Here is an 18010-nt window from a genome sequence, read left to right on the forward strand (position 1 = left end):
ACATGTTTGGTGACAACATGCCAGTTGCTCAAACAGCAAAAATCATGAAATGTCTGGAGGGACTGGTCCTCAGAGACTTTATGGATTCTCTCCAACCTACTGTGGACTCACATCAGTAGTTATACAAAACTGATGATATCATTTGCATCACCCTCCATGCTCTTTAGCACCACCCAGACAGCAAGGAACAAACGCGTGTCTATTTTTTGTGTGGATTACAGCTCAGCATTCAACACAGTCATCCAAAACACGACTGTTTGGTCTGCACACAATCTGCAACACACATTTTTCATTTATTATTCTATTGTAAGACTTTCTCAGACAAATGTAATATTTTGTAAGAGTACTAACACTCACACAAAGCGTTGCTCCATCCCATTTTAACGTCATTTAAGCTTACCTGATTGAAACTGTGTGCGAACCTGTTTCTGTGAGTGAGTAAGTGTGTTCCTTTCGAGGTAGTGGACACAATTTTATTTTATTAGTCGATGACGATAAAGGAATTCTGAATTCTAAATTTCGAAGACGAGATAACAAACGGTGTCATGGTGACGCTGTGTTGTCATCATGTAATTACAACAAATAGCCACCAGGGGTCTGTAGAACTCAGGAATGAAAGGGATAAAAATATTTCTTCTTTACAGTCCTGAAGTGAATTCAAATTAGGAGGTCACATACAACTACAACAACACCACCACCAACAACAACAACAACAACAACAACAACAATGATGATGATGATGCATTTTTACTGAATAAGTCTTTGGTGTCTTTTTCATAGCTCTTTCACATATTTTATCTATATGTGTGTGGACTCTATGTTTAAACATAATTATGTGCATTATATTTCATTTTGCAAACTTGCTAAATCTTTTTTTGAAAATGATTTTTGGTATTTAATTTTATTATTATACGTATATATTAGAATGTGAACAATCGGCTAACAAGGTCACTTCTCATCTCACTGTGAGTTCAACTGTGATTATGGGACCGTTTACCGGATCTCGTGGCTTAAAGCAGAGTCTGTTTGCTTTGGTGCAAACACGTCACTCACAGGTCACTTTAAAAACCAGCTCCTCTTATTGCAAGAAAGATGTTTTTTAAAATGAAAGGCCCAGTATCTATTATTGTCAGTGAATGTGCAGTTTCAGCAAAATAAAATAAGCAATCAAATTCGACGGTTTACGCTTTCTTTGCTTTATCTTTAGATTTTTTTTATTTCTCTTAACTATATTTAGCATAAGTAGTAAAATCTGTTGTCCAGTCTAAATGTGTGCCCTCAAAACACACTGTTTAAGGAGTAAGGAAGGAATGACTGTCCTTTAAATGTAATTCCCAGTAGGATTAAGTTCACCTTTAAGGTGATGGTATGAAGAATTGTTGGAGACACGTGATTAAAATCCGGTGAAGTGCTGTGGGGCTGTGGGAGTGTGAGCCTCTGAGCGGCAGACGGAGAAGAGCAGCGTTCGTGGCAGGTAAGATCACGCTGTGTGCATTTACAAGTCAGATGCGGTGTCCTGCTGCACAGGAGGGAGATTTTTTTTTCTCTGTGAGCTTTGACTAAAAACAGCCTTTCCGCGAACAGATTTGTGCTCATATTTTGAATGGCGACGCCTAATGAAGCAGTTTGACACATTATCACGGGATATCTTTGGTCACACCTGTGGGAGAATCGTCCAGCATTTGGTGTGGGAGCAGGCACGCTGACAACCTGTGGATTCCAGCAGCGAGACAAACGCGTCCAGAGTGCTTGCAGCTGATCTGCTGTGTGCCGTGCACGCTGGGTAATTGTGGGAATTTGTGATCCGGTGATAAAGAATCGTCTGAAGGTATTTGCAGATAATGACCTTGTGACGTTGATTAACATGAGCTAATAATCATTTTCAAGAAAAAATTACATTTTTTGTTCGATTAATTGGTGACTGTAAATTGGCTATGCACACGCGAAGTGCTTGAAGTGTATAGAATAAAACACTGCATGAATTTATAGTTTTTGTGAAAATGTGGCTTGTACGACCAGAAAAAAGGCGCTGTGTAAATGCATGTGCATCACAGTTGCAGCAAACTCTGCTTTTTGCGTCTTTTGTTAAGAAATGTGGAAGGAGCGAAAGAACCGCTTCAGGAAACAGCCTTCAGCTGCCGGGAAATGGATGTCATTTATCCATCTCTCTTTTTGTGAACCCTATAGTAGCACCGATATGCACCAGTATAGTCTAATGTTCCACTGGAACTCTACTGGAGGGGCGAAAAATCATTCTGGAGAAAAATGATTCCCTCAGCTGATGTTTTGATGATGCTAAGTCTGAAGCTTTGTCCACATATCAAGGGAATTGCTTGCGGTGTGTGGATTTTTTTGAAGGGGATGCTGGTTGCTGTGGTGGACGTTGTAGGCACTTCTGCACAGATGATCATCTTGCATATTTCCCACTCAGTCTTCTGCTCTTAACTTGGTCCCCACCGCAGTTATTTCACCTGTGATCTCTTTAAGTCACTTTCATGCTCTGTCTTTTCTGCATAACCTCTAGTCTCATCCTGTATGTGCACCGCTTAACAGTAAACAGCAACATTAGAATCACATCTTACTCAATCAGCCATTTGTGTAGGCCTAGTGTGCATGTAGATCCTGTCATCATGGAAGAGAACACTTAAAAGTGCTCATAATGGCACAACAGAGCTACTGGTTTGCCTCACTGTTGGTTTAAGGGTTTTCCTTTAATGTACAGTTAAAATGTTATAAAATGAGTGTTTGTCTCAACCCCAAAAATCCAGTATCGATCGGTCTGACTCCGCTTTTTAATTTCTGGTACAGCAGGTAGAGTTGGGCTGTCTTTTCTTTGCCCTGTTTTAGTCATAACACAAAGCACAGCAGCTTGCTTCAATTCTGTGCTGAACCTTCAGCTCCAGAGCAAATAATCACATTGCTCAGACTTCCAAACAAATGCTGTAAGTTGTACGCACACATTTTTTTTCAGTTTTCTTGTGGGAGTCAGAGGGTGTAAGAAAAGGGAAAAAAATCTTAATGGAATGGTGTGCAACCTCTTTGCTGGTTGCCTAGCAACTTCATTCAGTGCATTCACATGCACTTTAGGTTCACACTGCATGAGAAACCGGGTTACTGTAATTGGAGCATGGAGTTAGAGGTACCTTATTTTCTGGGTGTCTGCTTCTGGTGCCTGAAAAGTCATCTTCAGTAGTGACAGATGATTGTATTCCTAAATAATTCCAACCTTACAGTCTGAATAACTTTTGATTCCGTCAATGTTTAACTTTTTCTAACTGAATACATAAATGAATAAATTAGGCATGGTAGGGAGTCTGGCTTTATTTGACTTTACTTAGACAGCTTGCTATTGAAGGCTTCAGCTTTGGGTTCTGCACCAGTATCTGCTCAGGCTGCATAGCAGGTCCAAAGGGCTTTGTTAGTAACCACAAGTAATGACAAGAATGTAGACAACTTCTCTGCTTGGTGCCAAGTTTGCTCATTACTGTCATCAGTGTGCTGCTAAAACAGCACATCTCTCATTCTCTAGTTGATTTTCAGTATTTGGCACTTGTCAGCCGACGGTGCAGCATATGTGTCATCCACCTATAGGAGGGTATTCCTTGCCTGAGAAAGCATACAGACTAAAAGTTGCACAGGTTGGGAACGTCGGCTGGTGGCTCTTGGCTTCCTTTGCTCTTTGAATTACGCTGTCAGCAGGCTGGCGTGCTGTCGATGATATGCACAGCAGCAGGGTCTTTCAAGTGTTAAATCACAGTCTCATCCGTCAGATTCAGCTTCCTGTAGCTGATGCTTGATTAGTCACTGACTTGAAATGAAGAACAGCGTGCACGCTCATCAACATCGTCACCACGCCGAGTTTATCTCAGAGGCCCGTTGCATTCTTTGTCCGAATTCTTCAAAGATCTTCATGAGAACCAGACTCGTCTTTTTACTGCCTTTTCGTGATACTATACACTTTTTTGTCCAATCAGAAGAACTTAAAGTATGTATTGGCAGTTTGCATGTAGAAGCTTTTTTTTTTTCTTCTCTTCATTGTCTCATATGTGAAAAATGGATATGTGTGACATGTGCTTGGTATCATATAGGCTCAAAAACCCAACCATTCAGCTTTTCAGTGTTTGCCTCACAGCAGGAAAAAATGTGGAATGTTGTGGGACGGCTTTTAAAAACAGCAGATAACATAATCATACATACAGGAGCTCTCAAAAGGTGCTTTTAATTGCACAGAAAATAAAGAGGTTAGTGTTCCTCCAGCATATTTTTTTTTCTCCCGGTTTGTCCATCATGATTGGCTACCACAAAATAGAAACTAAAAACTTGATTTGCTGATCCTCTTTTTTGTTTGTTTTAAATGTAGGGTGTAACGCTGGTCCAGGAAATGCCAGAGTGTGTTTGACCGAAGAAGATGCCGCCCCTCTTTAAGGAAAGTACAGGTAGGAGAAGTGAGCTCCTAAACGTGTAATAATTCAGAAAGGTTCAGAGGACTCTGTTTGATTTGTTTATGTTTTCCAGTTTGCATGCGCCCTCATCACACTTTAATTAAAAACTAGGTTTTAATCAGCAAAGTGGAAGTCAGAAAGAGAATAGTCAAATTAGCGGTGTTATGATTGGTGTTACTGCTGAAACGCTTCCCATAAATAACAGAAAACAAAGGATATGTCATTATATTTTCTCAGTGAGTGAGCTGTTTTGCTCTAGATCAGCAGTCAAAATATCAAACACATTCGCTTTATAATGATATAAGGAGGATAAAATGTTTGGCACTTTCGCCTAGTAAATGATTTATGACTAATTAATTAACTCAAAGTGAATCAGAACAAAAGAAAGTGAAATTCGAGGCTCGTGTTTTGATGCCAGCAACACAACTTACCTTCTTGACACAAAACTTTAGTGCTGTAGTCTGGCAGATACCTTTCCTACAGCTGACGGAGTGTCCTGCGATTGAACCTTGACCCCAGGTAACTCCTCCCACCTGTCAGCTGTAGAGTGGCTTATGATCACATGAGTCCTCCCCCTCACCACTCCTCTACCTTGATCACCCGTGCATGCCCGGACATGCTGTGAAACACTGAGAGAGGGTGGAGACAAAAAAAACAAAACAAGAAAAACCGGAAGGCATGAGAGAGAGCGAGAGAGAGATGGGGGGGTTGAGGGAAGGCAAAGATCGTGGGTGTGGGAAAGGGGAAAAAAATGTCATGCTACAGCTGCAGTTTTGGGTCGATTCTCAAAAAAGAAGCAGGACAGAAAGTGAGAGAAGAGGGGAAACTGTGGCTGTAATTGGAGCACACGGAGGGCGACTCAGACAGGGGAGGGGGTGAGATACATGCTGTCATTGACTCATTCCTCATTTCCTTCTCCCTCTTTCTTGATATCTGACAGAGCAGCTCCATGATCCCCCACGAGAAGCATGGTGAACTGTAGCATTTCAGACTCGGCGACACAAAGATCAAGACGTTGAGAGAGAATGAAGAGGTGCACCTTTCCTGACTTAACCTTTTTCTGACTTTTTTTTTTTTTTTTTTTTTTTTTTTGTCAGCCTTACACCTTGGGACCTACGGGAGAAAGACAACTAGCGATAATAATCGCCTGATGCAACACTTTCAGAAACTGACAAGCTAAAGAAATATCCAGTTATTGCCTAGAGCTGTCACACACACACCGGCTGCAGCTGTACCACAAAGAGGAGTGGAGTTAGTCACCGAGTATGGGATGTGACATTCACAGTGCTAAGTTGTCCCCTGGATGTCAGGACCCCAGGAACAAATGAGCAGCAGTGGATTTGGCAGCAGCTCCAGCTTGCTTCGGGGCCGGCGTTTTTATTGCCGGGAATGGGCCCTGGACAAGCTGCGTCGCTGCCTGGATGCCCGCTCGGGGCCCGGGCAAGCTCCCGGGATCCTGGTAACGGGGGGACCTGGTGCCGGGAAGACAGCTCTGTGCACCGAGGTGGTGTCCCCCACCTCAAAGGCAGGGCTGGCAGTTGGGTTGGCACAGCGTTGCCTTGCGGCCCACTTCTGCCAGAGGGAGGAACAGACGAGTATAGTGCTGTGGAGGTTTGTCCTGGGCTTGGTGGAACAGCTGAGGGCCTCTCCTCTCCTCTCTCCAGGGTACGAAGAGCTCCTTAACAGCCCATCGGTATCCTCTGCCCTGGAGCCTCTCATGTGTCAAAGAGACCCTAATGAGACCTTCAAGAGGTTTGTACCATGTTTATTTTGTTTGGTTTTTTTTTTTCTTTGTTTTGGTGTCCTACAAAAAGTCAGCGCTTCCATCTTTTGAGATCAGTTTTGTTGAAACACATCAGTGGGAAATTTCCCACTTCTTCTAAATGAAAGGGAAAAGAAAGTTGCCTGAAACAAATCCAGGTGCTCAGCGTGTATGTGCACGTTCAAGGGTATGGCTCATGCCCAGCTCATCACAGCAGAATTTATGTGGGGGTCTGTAAATCATGACGCTGATGATGAAAGCCGGAGCAAAGTTCCGACTTCGTGCGTGGGGAAAAGCAGTTTATCAGATTCCAAAATCAATGAAAACAGGCCGACGGAGTCCTGGCACTGCAGCTCGGTGCTGTTGTATAAGTGGCCTGTTTGAGTATTTAGTTTTAAATGTAGCTGTTAACAGATCGTGTATTTACAATGATGTTATCTGTTTACTGTCAACCTGCTGATGACCCATTTTGTGTTTTGTTAACATGATGATCTTAACTTTATGCAACACAGAAGCTATGAAATTCAATCCGTGACCATCCGGTTATTTGACAGCATCTAGGATTAGGGCTGTTATTGTTTGAATCCAGTTCCATGCATTGAAATCTATATAACTTTTTTGGTTTTGTGGCAGAAAGTCTGAAATTTTATTCATTTTATTGCATGAAAGATTAAAGTAGTAAGCTAAACGTCATTTCCAACACTTGCTGAGTTGCCAGAGTTGGTATGAGCTCCTGTAATTGGGGGAAGGACTAGCAGAGTTAGTTGTGGACATCTCACAAAGCCACCTTACCTTCGACCTTTTTACTTGGATGGACTCGGCTTGGGTTTGAATTCACGGGTTTCCAGTGTTAACACATTTTGCGAAGCTCCCTTTTCATTGTTTGCAGTTCGGTGAAGCTGAAGTTTTTCCCACATCTCCACTTAAGATCACTGAGCTCAAAAACAGTAGTGCTGTCTGGTCTGCCTTCTGAGAGAGGACCACCCTAAATACCATGATCCAGTAGATAAAAAGTGAGCTGAATAAAGGCTGCTGTCATGAAGTAATGTGCATGTAAAGAGTGAAGCTGCCTCACTCTCAAAACAAAAACAGAGTAAAGCACGAGCAGCTGTTCATGTTGTGGGAAAATGCTCCAGCAGAGCTTAAAGGTTATCTTTGTTTTTGTCTAAATAAAGGTGGCTTTCTGCAGGTGTTTAGACTCTCAAGCAGGCAGTTAACTGCCTCACAGTCTGTACATGTAAAAGCTGCAGTGAGCGGCAAACAGAAGCCGGGACAGTCGCAGGAAAAGTGTGCAGCAGCCATTCTTCCTCGTCTTATATTTATGTCTCCCCCTCATAATGCCGCCCATTCACAACACACAATGGGGCCTCCAGTGAATGAACGCTGCAGTGTTATTTACAACATAACATCCTTTCAGAGACTGAGGGGGACAAAGAGGTGAAAAAATGCCTCCGGCTCCCCGGTGACCGTCTCGGCACCGGTCAGCGAGGTCACTCTCCTCTCTGAGACTTTGACACGTTGCCGGTGTGTTTGCTTTGCGGTGAGTCGGAGCGCTTCTGCACTCCTCCTCTGTTTGCTCTCCTCTGGTGTGAAGTGCTGAGCTGAATTGCACATTCCCCTCAGACTGGCTCGCAGCCAGCAGCTGTTTGTGTTGGGGGGGCTCTTTTGAGAGAAGGTGGCTGCGGGTGAAGCTCCACTGTGTCAGGACACCCATGGACAAATTGAAGAAACGTGGATTTGAATTGGCAGTGAAAGAGAAGGAAAATAAGCCTGTGTGTAGTGCAGTGCTCCCTCTGTCTGGGTCTGTTCGCTAAACTGGTGTCTTATATTGATTTTAATCCGAGCCATAGAAACAACTGTTCAATACTGGGTCGTGCCCTTTTTGGTGTTCGCGCTAACCTAAGTGCCAAGCTGGGAAAATGTATCATTTCAGACACACGAGCTGACTGTTCACCCAGTCACTGCCTCACTGGACACTTGTGGCTATGCTAGCTTCTTGGGAGACACATAATCTGATGACAAAGTGCTACAAACTGCCGCTGGACTTCCCATGACAGCAGTAATGACAGTCAACAGCAGGACAAATGGGCGGCTTGTAGTGAAGCTCTTTCTAAGTAAGCTCAGTAATAGGTAGTGAATTGTGTTGAACATCTTTCATATCAGTTCGAGTAAAGCCACCATACTTTAAAGTGCACATAGCATTGGCTGCAATGTCCTGTGTGTGTGTAAGAAAATATATTAAAAGTATACAATACAAATACAGTTGTCTCTACAGGATTTATCCAACTAGATCACCCATGTTAAATGACTGTGTCACCTGAATGAAAGAATTACCCTTCCTCCTCCTCACATCAGAGTGTTAGCCCGCTGAGGGAGTGTTGTTTTAATCAGATAACTAAAAGCGCGCAGTGCTATGATAAGCTTGTCATAACCTCGCTGAAATCATCACTCAGAGCAGGATGTCGCTCTTCTTTTTACTGCGTAATATACTTGATAATAAAGGTCGAGTCTATTATCTGGTTAGCTAAGTCTTGAAATATTAGTGACCTCAAGACATTGCAAAAGACCTTTTGTAAGCAGCTTTGATGATTCATCAAATAAAGCCACAATCTCACAAAACTACCAGTGGCCGCTCCCAGCCTATCAAATCTGAGGATTTGCTTCCTTTTATTAATTCAAACCCTACTCACGAAAAGCTATTTAATTTCAAAATAACAGATACATTAACTGATCATATAAACTTGGGAACTGTTTGGGGTGGGGCCATTTGTTTCAGAACATGCATATAATCCTGTTTGTTTTAGTGTCTCATCCATGCATGAGATAACTATTAGGCCTAAAGTATAATCGTTATAGAGATGACTAATTTTTTTTATATATATTTAAAGTGGTGAAACTTCTCCTCCCACTCCTTATTATGTACATATGAATCCAGAGCTGATTAATTCTTGACCCCTGAGTGTAAGCAGTTAGTGACCCAGCTTACTTTAGATTGTTTAAGTCTGAGTGAAACTCTTTTGAGGTAGTTTTTTTTTTTTTTTTTTTTTTTTTTTTTTTTTTTAAATATAATGTTGAATATGTGACATTATTTTGAGATTAAAGTTTCTCTCCTCTTGACTTTTTACTTCTAAAACAAACAAACAAAAAGACAACAACTGTTAAATCCATTAGATGAAAACCTGTTTGGCCTCTAATGGTACCTGGACCTTGTGGTCATTTTTAAACACAGACATTAACACTAATGACAGCTCACATGCAAACCCACACCCTGTGTTTGTTGCAGGATAAGGCATTTTTGCCAGCTGTAAAGCTCTTCTGAAAACTAGCGCTGTGCAATACTACACATCGTGGCATCGATTGGATACCAAGTAATTCCAAGTAGTGTTGTCGATAATAGCGCTGATACTTTAAATTTATAAAGCCAGCTTATGTATGTATAAGGCCATCTGCTGCGACCCCAACCGGTCGCAGCAGATGGCCGCCCCTCCCTGAGCCTGGTTCTGCCGGAGGTTTCTTCCTGTTAAAAGGGAGTTTTTCCTTCCCACTGTCGCCAAAGTGCTTGCTCATAGGGGGTCATATGATTGTTGGGTTTTTCTCTGTATCTATGAAGCGCCTTGAGGCGACTTTTGTTGTGATTTGGCGCTATATAAATAAAATTGAATTGAAGAGCAGTGTGTCATGACCTATGAGGTGAATTTTAAGCACCTTTAGGCAACTGTTGTTGTGATTTGGTGCTATAAAAAGAAAACTGAATTGAATAATCATATATTTGCAAATTCTGAACAAATTTTATAACGACTAAATCACCGGACTACATGCTGAACCAGGGTGGAGCTGTAAATTCACATGTTCCATTAACCTGAGTCACCATCAGATCACAGCAGGGTGTGGGTGCTGACCGCAGTGATTAAAAGGCAGTGACGCCGCTATTTTAGCTTTAGCCAAGTTTGTAATTGTTTTATGGTTTTGCAGCTTGTTCCGGTGTTTAATGAAAGTGTGGGGTGTGGGGCTAAATTGCTGTTTAGTTCTCTTGATTACAGTTTGATATCTGTGTTAACAGGTTAACATGAGAGTCGGCTTTAATTTTACTGCAGAAGCATCTGATAGCAGTTGTCCTGGTTGACTCTTGTTTACCCACTTGTAGTTTGGATTTGACCTAAATTACTGTGAAAGTGTAAATGGAATTGCTTAGTTTGCCTGACATTTGCTTACTTTTTTTATTGAGTTCTTTTTCAATGGCTGAATGAAACTGATTATGACTCCAGTATTACTGAAGATTCAACATATGGAAAACAATGAAAAAACTTCCATAAAATACAGTAAAAAATTAAACTCCACACTTTAAATAAAGATGCCTGAAGTCGCAGCAAAGTCTGACTGTCACTCCCAGTGACTCACACTGACAATGTGCGAAAGATCTAATCTGCTTTGTTGGCACAAACGAGTGTTCGCAATGTTACTTTTCTTTTTCAACTCTATTATCAACCCACGAATCCTGCTGTTATTACATTGTCTTAAGTGTAATGTCTTGCACTGTGTGTCTGCCTCTTCCTCGCATGTCCTTAGAGCAGTGTTGGAACCCCTGTCGGACCTTCCTCCTCCTGCCCAGACTCTGATGATGGTTATAGACTCTCTGGACGTAGAATATGGACCAAGGGAAGGAGTTAGGAAGAGTGGCTCCATTGCAGAGCTTTTAGCCTGCAGTCAACACCTGCTGCCCAGCTGGTTGCTGCTCGTCTGTTCGGTCCGCCGCCAAAATAAGGCCCTGTGCAAGATGTTCTCAAGTATGTACATACTTCTCTTATAAGATTATGCAATATATTACAAAATAAATAAATGCGATCAGTTACATGTGAACACAAGATGACATATGGGTTGGTTAGGGTGTGGCCATGATTGTGCAGTGAAATCACTATTTTTGTCATCTAAAAATGCACTGACAAACACTGACCAAGTAGTTTAATTGGCTGTTCACTGCAATACAGTAAACAAACAAGAATTTTCAAAATTTCTATTGAGATGCTACTTCGGTCTGTGAAGGTTCTCAGTCATCCAGCTCATCGTAGAAGCTCGGAAAGAAAAGCCTCTGGACTCTTTTAAGTTGCTTGAAGATGTTTCACCTCTCATCCGAGAAGCTTCTTCAGTTCTAGGGTCAAACGGTGGAGAGTCCCAGATTTAAGTCCTGTGGGAGTGTCCCCCCCCCCCCAATGCTCCTCTACCTAATCACACGAGCCAAGGTGTGAAGACAGGTGTCGGTCACAATCAGGTGAAACGTGAAACGTCTTCAGCAACTTAAAGAAGTCCAGACGCTTTTCTTTCCAAGCTCCTTAGACCAGGTGCTACTTAGGGTGTTGCCTGAGGTGCTAAGCTAACGTGGTTTTATTTCTACACCTGCTAAGCACATTCTCCATTTTGCCACATTAAAAGTGGAACTTTATACCAAATCATCCAGGACTTAGATAAATTGTTAGCTGGAGGTCTACCATTACACTAGAACAAGCTGGCATAGAGTTTTCAAAATAAGAAGCAAAAAAAACAAAGCATCACATAAGACTGAAAAAATTTAAAACCTAAAAAAAAACTGTAGATAGAATCCATGAGGAATATAAAAAACTTTATTGAAGATTTAAAACAAACAAACAAACAACTGTCCTATCTGTTTGTAGGTTTTCGTAAACTCTGTCTGGATGATCTGCGGAAGCCTCCAGCAGTCCGTGACGTACAGCAGTACATCCTCTGTCGTCTGGATGAAGAAGCAGCGCTTCGTCGACAGCTCACCCCTGATACCGCTGATATGCTGAATCTTCTGCACATCAAAAGTGGCGGCTGCTTTCTTTTTCTTCAGCGTGTTCTGGACGGTGTGGCAGCTTCGCTGGTGGGTCTGCGAGAGATCCGGGACATCCCCGGGACTCTCAACGGACTCTACCTTTGGCTGTGCCAGAGATTGTTCCCCCGAGGGCGCTTCATCTACGTAAGGCCTCTCCTCAATGCCCTCTTGGCTGCCCCGAGGCCCCTAACACCCCAGCAGCTATTCATGGCAGTCTGGACTCAGGACACCTTATTAAGTCTTCAGGACTTTGAGAACAATCTCGAAACCCTCTCTGCGCTCCTAATCGATGGAACCGGAGGCACCAAATTAATTTTTCATGCAAGCTTTACAGAGTGGCTGACAGATGTTAAGTACTGCACACAGAAATATCTGTGTAGCAGAACAGAAGGTCATAGCATGCTTGCATCATCTCTGACTCTACAGGGACCTAACCTTGACGTTGAGGAAACTTGCCAGCTAGCCACACACTTAATTTGCTCAGGGCACCATAAAGATAAACCTGCATTTTTGGCACTGTGGATGCTGTGGGCAGGTGTACGTGCTCTTAACCCCACCTGCAGTAAAGCACTTGCCACATCCTTAGCTCAGCTTCCTGTTTCAGTGAGTCAGGATGTTGCTCAATTGCTGATGAGAAGTGGACTAGTCTCTCGAACCTTTTTTTCTGGAGCAGACTCAAGTGATGCAATGCATAGTGTAGGTAAAGAAGGAATTGATGTGCAACAGACACTTGAAAGGGAGACGTATATAAAGGACCTGCTTGCCAGTGGCATGTCTGTAAACCAGCCTGGTTCTACAGATGGACAGACTCTGCTTGCTAGTGCAGCCCACGAGGGTTCTGCAAATTTAGCTAAACTTCTCCTTTCACATGGCTCTGATCCACTGATCAGTGATCATCAGGGTCAGACGCCACTGACTTTAGCCTCCAGGCAGGGTCACGTCAAAGTGTTGTCTGAACTCCTGGAATGGGCCAAGAGCCAGGACCAAAAAACTGCAGTACAGATGATGGAGCATGTTGACAATGAAGGATGGACAGCGTTGCGCTCTGCAGCTTGGGGTGGACACGCTGAGGCTGTCCATCTACTGCTGGATGCAGGAGCAGATGTAGATGGATGTGACAGCGAGGGCCGAACTGCTCTCAGAGCTGCTGCATGGGGCGGTCATGATGAAATTGTTCTCACACTACTGGACTATGGGGCTCAAGTTGACAAAGCTGATAGCAAGGACCGCACGCCACTTATCGCAGCTGCCTATATGGGACATCATGAAGCAGTGGCAATATTGTTGGACCACAATGCACGTGTTGATTTGGCTGATGGAGATGGACGCACTGCTCTGTCAGTTGCAGCTGTCTGTGTCCCTACAGCAGCAGGGGTCAAAGGTTTTGGAGAGGTAGCAAGTCTGTTACTGGAGCGTGGAGCAGATCCAGGGCACAGAGACCATGATGGAATGACACCGCTTCTTCTTGCATCCTATGAGGGCCATGAAGATGTAGTCGAGCTTTTGTTAGAAGCTGGTGCTGACGTAGATGAAACTGCTGGACCTGACGGCAGTGTGCCTGCTGCTGCTGCTGTTACTCCCCTCCTGGCAGCAGCAGCAATGGGACACATGAAGACCGTGTCACGGCTGCTTTTCTGGGGAGCGGCTGTGGATGCCATTGATTGTGAAGGCAGGACGGCACTATGTCTAGCAGCAGCCAGAGGGAGCGTAGAGGTTGTTCGTACATTGCTGGACCGAGGCCTGGATGAGAACCATAAAGATGATCTTGGCTGGACTCCATTGCATGCTGCTGCGTGTGAAGGACATCGTGCAGTTTGTGCCATTTTGACAGAAGAAGGCAGCATGGCACGAGTTGGAGAGATGGACATCGAGGGACGCACTCCCCTTATACTAGCTGCCCAAGAAGGCCATTGGAGCACTGCCAAACTTCTATTAGACAGACGGTCTCCCATTGACCACAGGGCCTATGATGGGCATTCTGCCTTGAGTGCTGCACTCCTGGAGGGCAATGCTGATGTTGCAGAGCTGCTTATGAAACGAGGGGCTGATACTGATGTCCGGGATGCCGAAGGGCGTCCTTTGCTCTACCTCCTAGTATTGGAGGGTCGCCTTGATATGGCTACTCTCCTAATTGAGAAAGGGGGTGTTCCTCTGGAGTCCAGAGACTCTGAGGGCCGTACAGCGCTTCATGTGGCTTCCTGGCAAGGATTTGTAGAGATTGTAGACCTACTTTTAAGACACGGGGCGAATCCCAATGCACAAGATGCAGAGGGGAGACCACCAATACATTCAGTGGCTTGGACAGGACACGCTAAAGTAGGACATCGCCTCCTAGAAGCCAGTGGCATCAATATAAACCTTGCTTGCCATCAGGGGGCAACAGCTCTGAGCATCGCTGCCCAGGAGGGACATGCTAACATCGTTGCAATGCTTCTAGAAAGAGGCTCAAATCCCAATCACATGGATAAATATGGCCGCAGTCCGGTCAAAGTGGCTGGGAAACATGGACACTATAACATTGTCAGGATGTTGGAGAGCTATGGAGCCAAGCCATATCTAGGTGTGTTGCCTAACTCTAGTACTGTATCCCCTTCAAAATCCAACATGATCTCATCTTTAGGAATCTCAGAAAGTAGTGGAGGTGAAGTAACTGCTGCAACCTCATCGTCCTCGGTTTCTTCTCCAGGATCCACTGCAGAACGATTCCACTCCATGCAGAGCTCCCAAACCTCATCGACCTGCCACTCACTGGCCACGGTGCAGACGGTGCCAGCTGACAGCCTCAGCTTTATACAGCAGATCCAACAGCACTCACTGCCCCGCAGTCGTAGCCGTAATTCCACCCTCCCTCCACCAGGGGGCTCGGGCATAGGTAGTCTCCACGGAAGCAGTAAGAGGCAACCCAAAGGCAGCCCTCCCCCTACTGTGTGCACAGTCACTGCCATGGTGCATAATTACGAATTGCCTCAGAAAGGCCTATCATCTGGACTTGAATATCATGACAAAATAAACAAACAAAGCTCAAATTTAATAAAAACAGAGAGGACTAATTACACAGGTGGCAAATGGAACTCTGTAATGGCTTCACTTGGGATAATGCCAGGACAGGACCAACCGCTAGGTGCTAAAAACCGAGAGAACGCTCCTCTCGGATACCCGTACAGGCTTCAGAACCCACTTCAAGAGGAAGCTTGGGATTCTAAACCCCAGAAGAACATTTTGTCACCGGTTTGCTACAGCTTTTCCCCCGTCCCACCCTGTAGTGCCTTGCCAGATGATGTAATGGTCACTATGACAACCACAGACCCACAGCTTAATCTCAAACGGGCCATCAAACTGCAGTTTGAGGGTCCCACCAGTGTAGCCTTACACAAGAGAGAGACGCCTCTGTGACTGGTACTCAAGTAAGTTGCCTAAGTTAGCACTGACTAGACTTTCTTCACAACCTTTTTACTGTACTGTGGCTCAGTGATGTAAATAATTCAATAATTCAACTGTCAGCAGCAAAAATGCAAACATAGTAACTGTCAAACCAAATTCATTTTAGTTCAAGGGTGTCCAGTGAGAATAAAATTGACAGGATCAAGTCTTTGATAGGTGACTTGGTTAATTAGATGGTGAGACTGTTATTTTGAAGTCCATTTATCAATCTGTGTTCTTATTTAATTCAGGATTGTAGGGGTCCTGGAGCCTATCCCAGCTGTTACTGGGCGGGAGGTCGAGCACACCCGGGACAGTTTAACAGTTGATCACTGAGCTAACAGACAGCCAGAGACAGACAGCCATTCATACCCAGATTCAAAAGAGTAAAAATTACTAATTGATCTAAAGTAATTAAGTGGAGAGAACCACACACTTACACTGCACAGCACTTATTTCCCCTTTCTTTTTTTATTCAAATGCTAATGATTTTATCTTTCTTTTAGGTGGAGTGGGACATTTTATGTTCAAGGAGATGGCAGTTTTTTTTGGCAGTGATTCACTGGGTTCAAATGAGAGGAAATCATTCCTTGTTTCAGCATCCTTTCAGAAAACCAGAGGAAGAAGAGACTGAATGACATTAAAGCATTTGTTTCTTTTTTGTTTTACCTGTTGTGTGGGAGGAGCAGAGCACATCCTTATAGACTAAATCATGCTGATATATTTAGTGTAAAGCATGACTTGGATGTTATTTTTCTATGATAGCATACTTTTGATCGGCACTGGTCTGACAAAAATACCTTTTTACTATTTTATTTTTATTTATTTTACCCCGTAGAGCCATTATAGAGTAATGGTTGAGGTTTTTTTTGTTTGTTTTTAAACAGTCATGTTCAAGAGCTTTAAGCTTGTGGCCTTGACCTTTTAGGGAAGCCTTTGGTATTTGCTATAAACTGGCCTACATCCCCCATAGTTGTTCCATAGCTGTCAACCAAAAATAATTTTCAGAAAAACAAGCCTACCAGAGCCTGACCTACTGCTGGTTTATGATACAGTGCTAACCCTAAAACGCCGCCAAGTTTGCAGAATGCGACTTGGCTCACTGACAGTGTGTCTGTGAGCAGGCAGGAAGGAAAATGAAAACTGGACAATAAAAACTGAGGGTGGATGTGGGAGGGCTGTTAATTCCAAACGTGTATGTGGCCTAAAATGTTTTGTTTTTATTCATTTTTTTTCATCAATATTTAATTACATAAATTAAAATGGCAAGTGATGCTATAAAACGTTCTGTGTGGTTCTTCGTGTGTTTTATACTTTTACTGTAGCTGCATTTCAAGCACTTTTGCAGCTAAATGTCACGGATGGCTTCTGATGTGGTTGCATCGTGCAGAGATGAAAGTCTGGCTGCGGGCTGATGCTGGCCACCTGGGGTTATGAAACCAAATGATTTTGGACACACTTGAAACTGTAGAAGGGACCAGACGCAGCTCATGGCGATTCTTGACTATGTTTTTTGAGGCGTAGCATCTGAAATCTGTAGCAACTGCAATATCAAATGTTTTGGAGTTTGGAGGCCAAGTCGATGCCTTGGGCTCTTTGGTTGGTTCCCTGAGCACTTACTGATGTGTGGTAGGGTGCGTCGAGCTGCTGCTGTGTATGGTTAGCTACAGTGTTTAGGTAGGTGGTACATGAAAATGTAAGATCCACTTAAATGCCGGGAGCCAAGTTTTCCCAGCAGGCTCTAATTAACATTCATCATCACAGTTGATTTGTATTTCTGTGTATTAACCCCTTTGTAACATGACATGCACCTCTTTAGAAGTATAAATGCTGCTAGCTGTGTACTACATCGGAGGCTCTACATAGATTCAATACAGAAGCACAATTCAGGCGTGAGTCCTAACAATCGCCTCATGTTAGCTCCTTTATGATAAGAAGCTTGTGTTCACCACTTTTATTAGATGCCTATTTAATGTTCCCATCTGATTGTTTTATGAAGATTGGAGGGAAGAGCTACATGTTGTTTGGAACAAAACTTATTCCTGTCTTTCTAAAGCCAAGAACAAAATGTCACACTGTCTGAATTCTTAACTATGTCGAAAACAACCGATGCACTGTGAGAGCAGTCTTTGCAGGGCTAATTATTTTTCCCTCATCTGCATTTGTTTCCACTCTTAAGAGGATTTTGAAAAGTTATTTCTTGGTGTGAAGTGTCAGCCTTAAAAAGCGCTACGAGCAAAACGTTTATTTTAATGCAAGAGTCGACACTATCTACAAGCTGGCTGACGAAGAAAATGGAACAGCTTGAAAACATTGCGCGTTTCCATAGAGAAGCCGTACTGCTCCTGCTGCTTTACAGAGAAGCTGGAACAGTTAGCACGCTGCTTTTCCAACAAAGGCATATAAAGTCAGCACAAAAGCAAACAATGTGATTTTTTTTTTTTCCCAGGGTGTAACATTTAGGAAAAGGATCAAATGCATATACAGGATTAAAAGCATTGTGGGTCACTAAAAACTTGTGCGCTGCATGTGAAGTATTTTAATGAAACTGTGAGGCAC

The 18010-nt window shown here is 43.4% G+C and overlaps 1 protein-coding gene across 10 annotated transcripts; it reads left to right on the plus strand.

Annotated features, from left to right (window-relative positions):
- Window positions 1-1383: 1383 nt before the first annotated feature.
- ankrd50l (ankyrin repeat domain 50-like) lies at window positions 1384-16738 on the plus strand. Of its 10 annotated transcripts, none has more exons than XR_014271833.1 (8): window positions 1390-1474; window positions 1585-1828; window positions 4361-4436; window positions 5540-6194; window positions 10771-10988; window positions 11871-15435; window positions 15703-15861; window positions 15958-16738. XR_014271833.1 is itself a non-coding variant. In XM_082508423.1 (7 exons), the coding sequence occupies exons 4-6, from the start codon at window positions 5746-5748 to the stop codon at window positions 15422-15424; spliced, it is 4221 nt and encodes a 1406-aa protein (XP_082364549.1). In that variant the 5' UTR covers window positions 1390-1474; window positions 1585-1828; window positions 4361-4436; window positions 5540-5745; the 3' UTR covers window positions 15425-15435; window positions 15958-16738. The 10 variants fall into 10 exon arrangements, 8 of the variants coding, with proteins under 8 accessions (XP_082364551.1, XP_082364549.1, XP_082364553.1 ...); XR_014271834.1 differs by having other exon boundaries at window positions 15703-15837; XM_082508423.1 differs by lacking the exon at window positions 15703-15861.
- The last annotated feature ends 1272 nt before the right edge of the window (window positions 16739-18010 follow it).

Source organism: Aulonocara stuartgranti (assembly GCF_965226115.1).
Source record: "Aulonocara stuartgranti genome assembly, chromosome: 16".
Classification (NCBI taxonomy): domain Eukaryota; kingdom Metazoa; phylum Chordata; class Actinopteri; order Cichliformes; family Cichlidae; genus Aulonocara; species Aulonocara stuartgranti.

Excerpts from the sequence above, each read along its gene's own strand:
- ankrd50l (XM_082508425.1), top strand. The coding sequence starts at position 5,746 with ATGTCAGGACCCCAGGAACAAATGAGCAGCAGTGGATTTGGCAGCAGC. Across the intron at positions 6,195-10,770 it reads CCTAATGAGACCTTCAAGAG|AGCAGTGTTGGAACCCCTGT; the intron begins GTTTGTACCATG and ends GCATGTCCTTAG. Across the intron at positions 10,989-11,870 it reads CCTGTGCAAGATGTTCTCAA|GTTTTCGTAAACTCTGTCTG; the intron begins GTATGTACATAC and ends ATCTGTTTGTAG.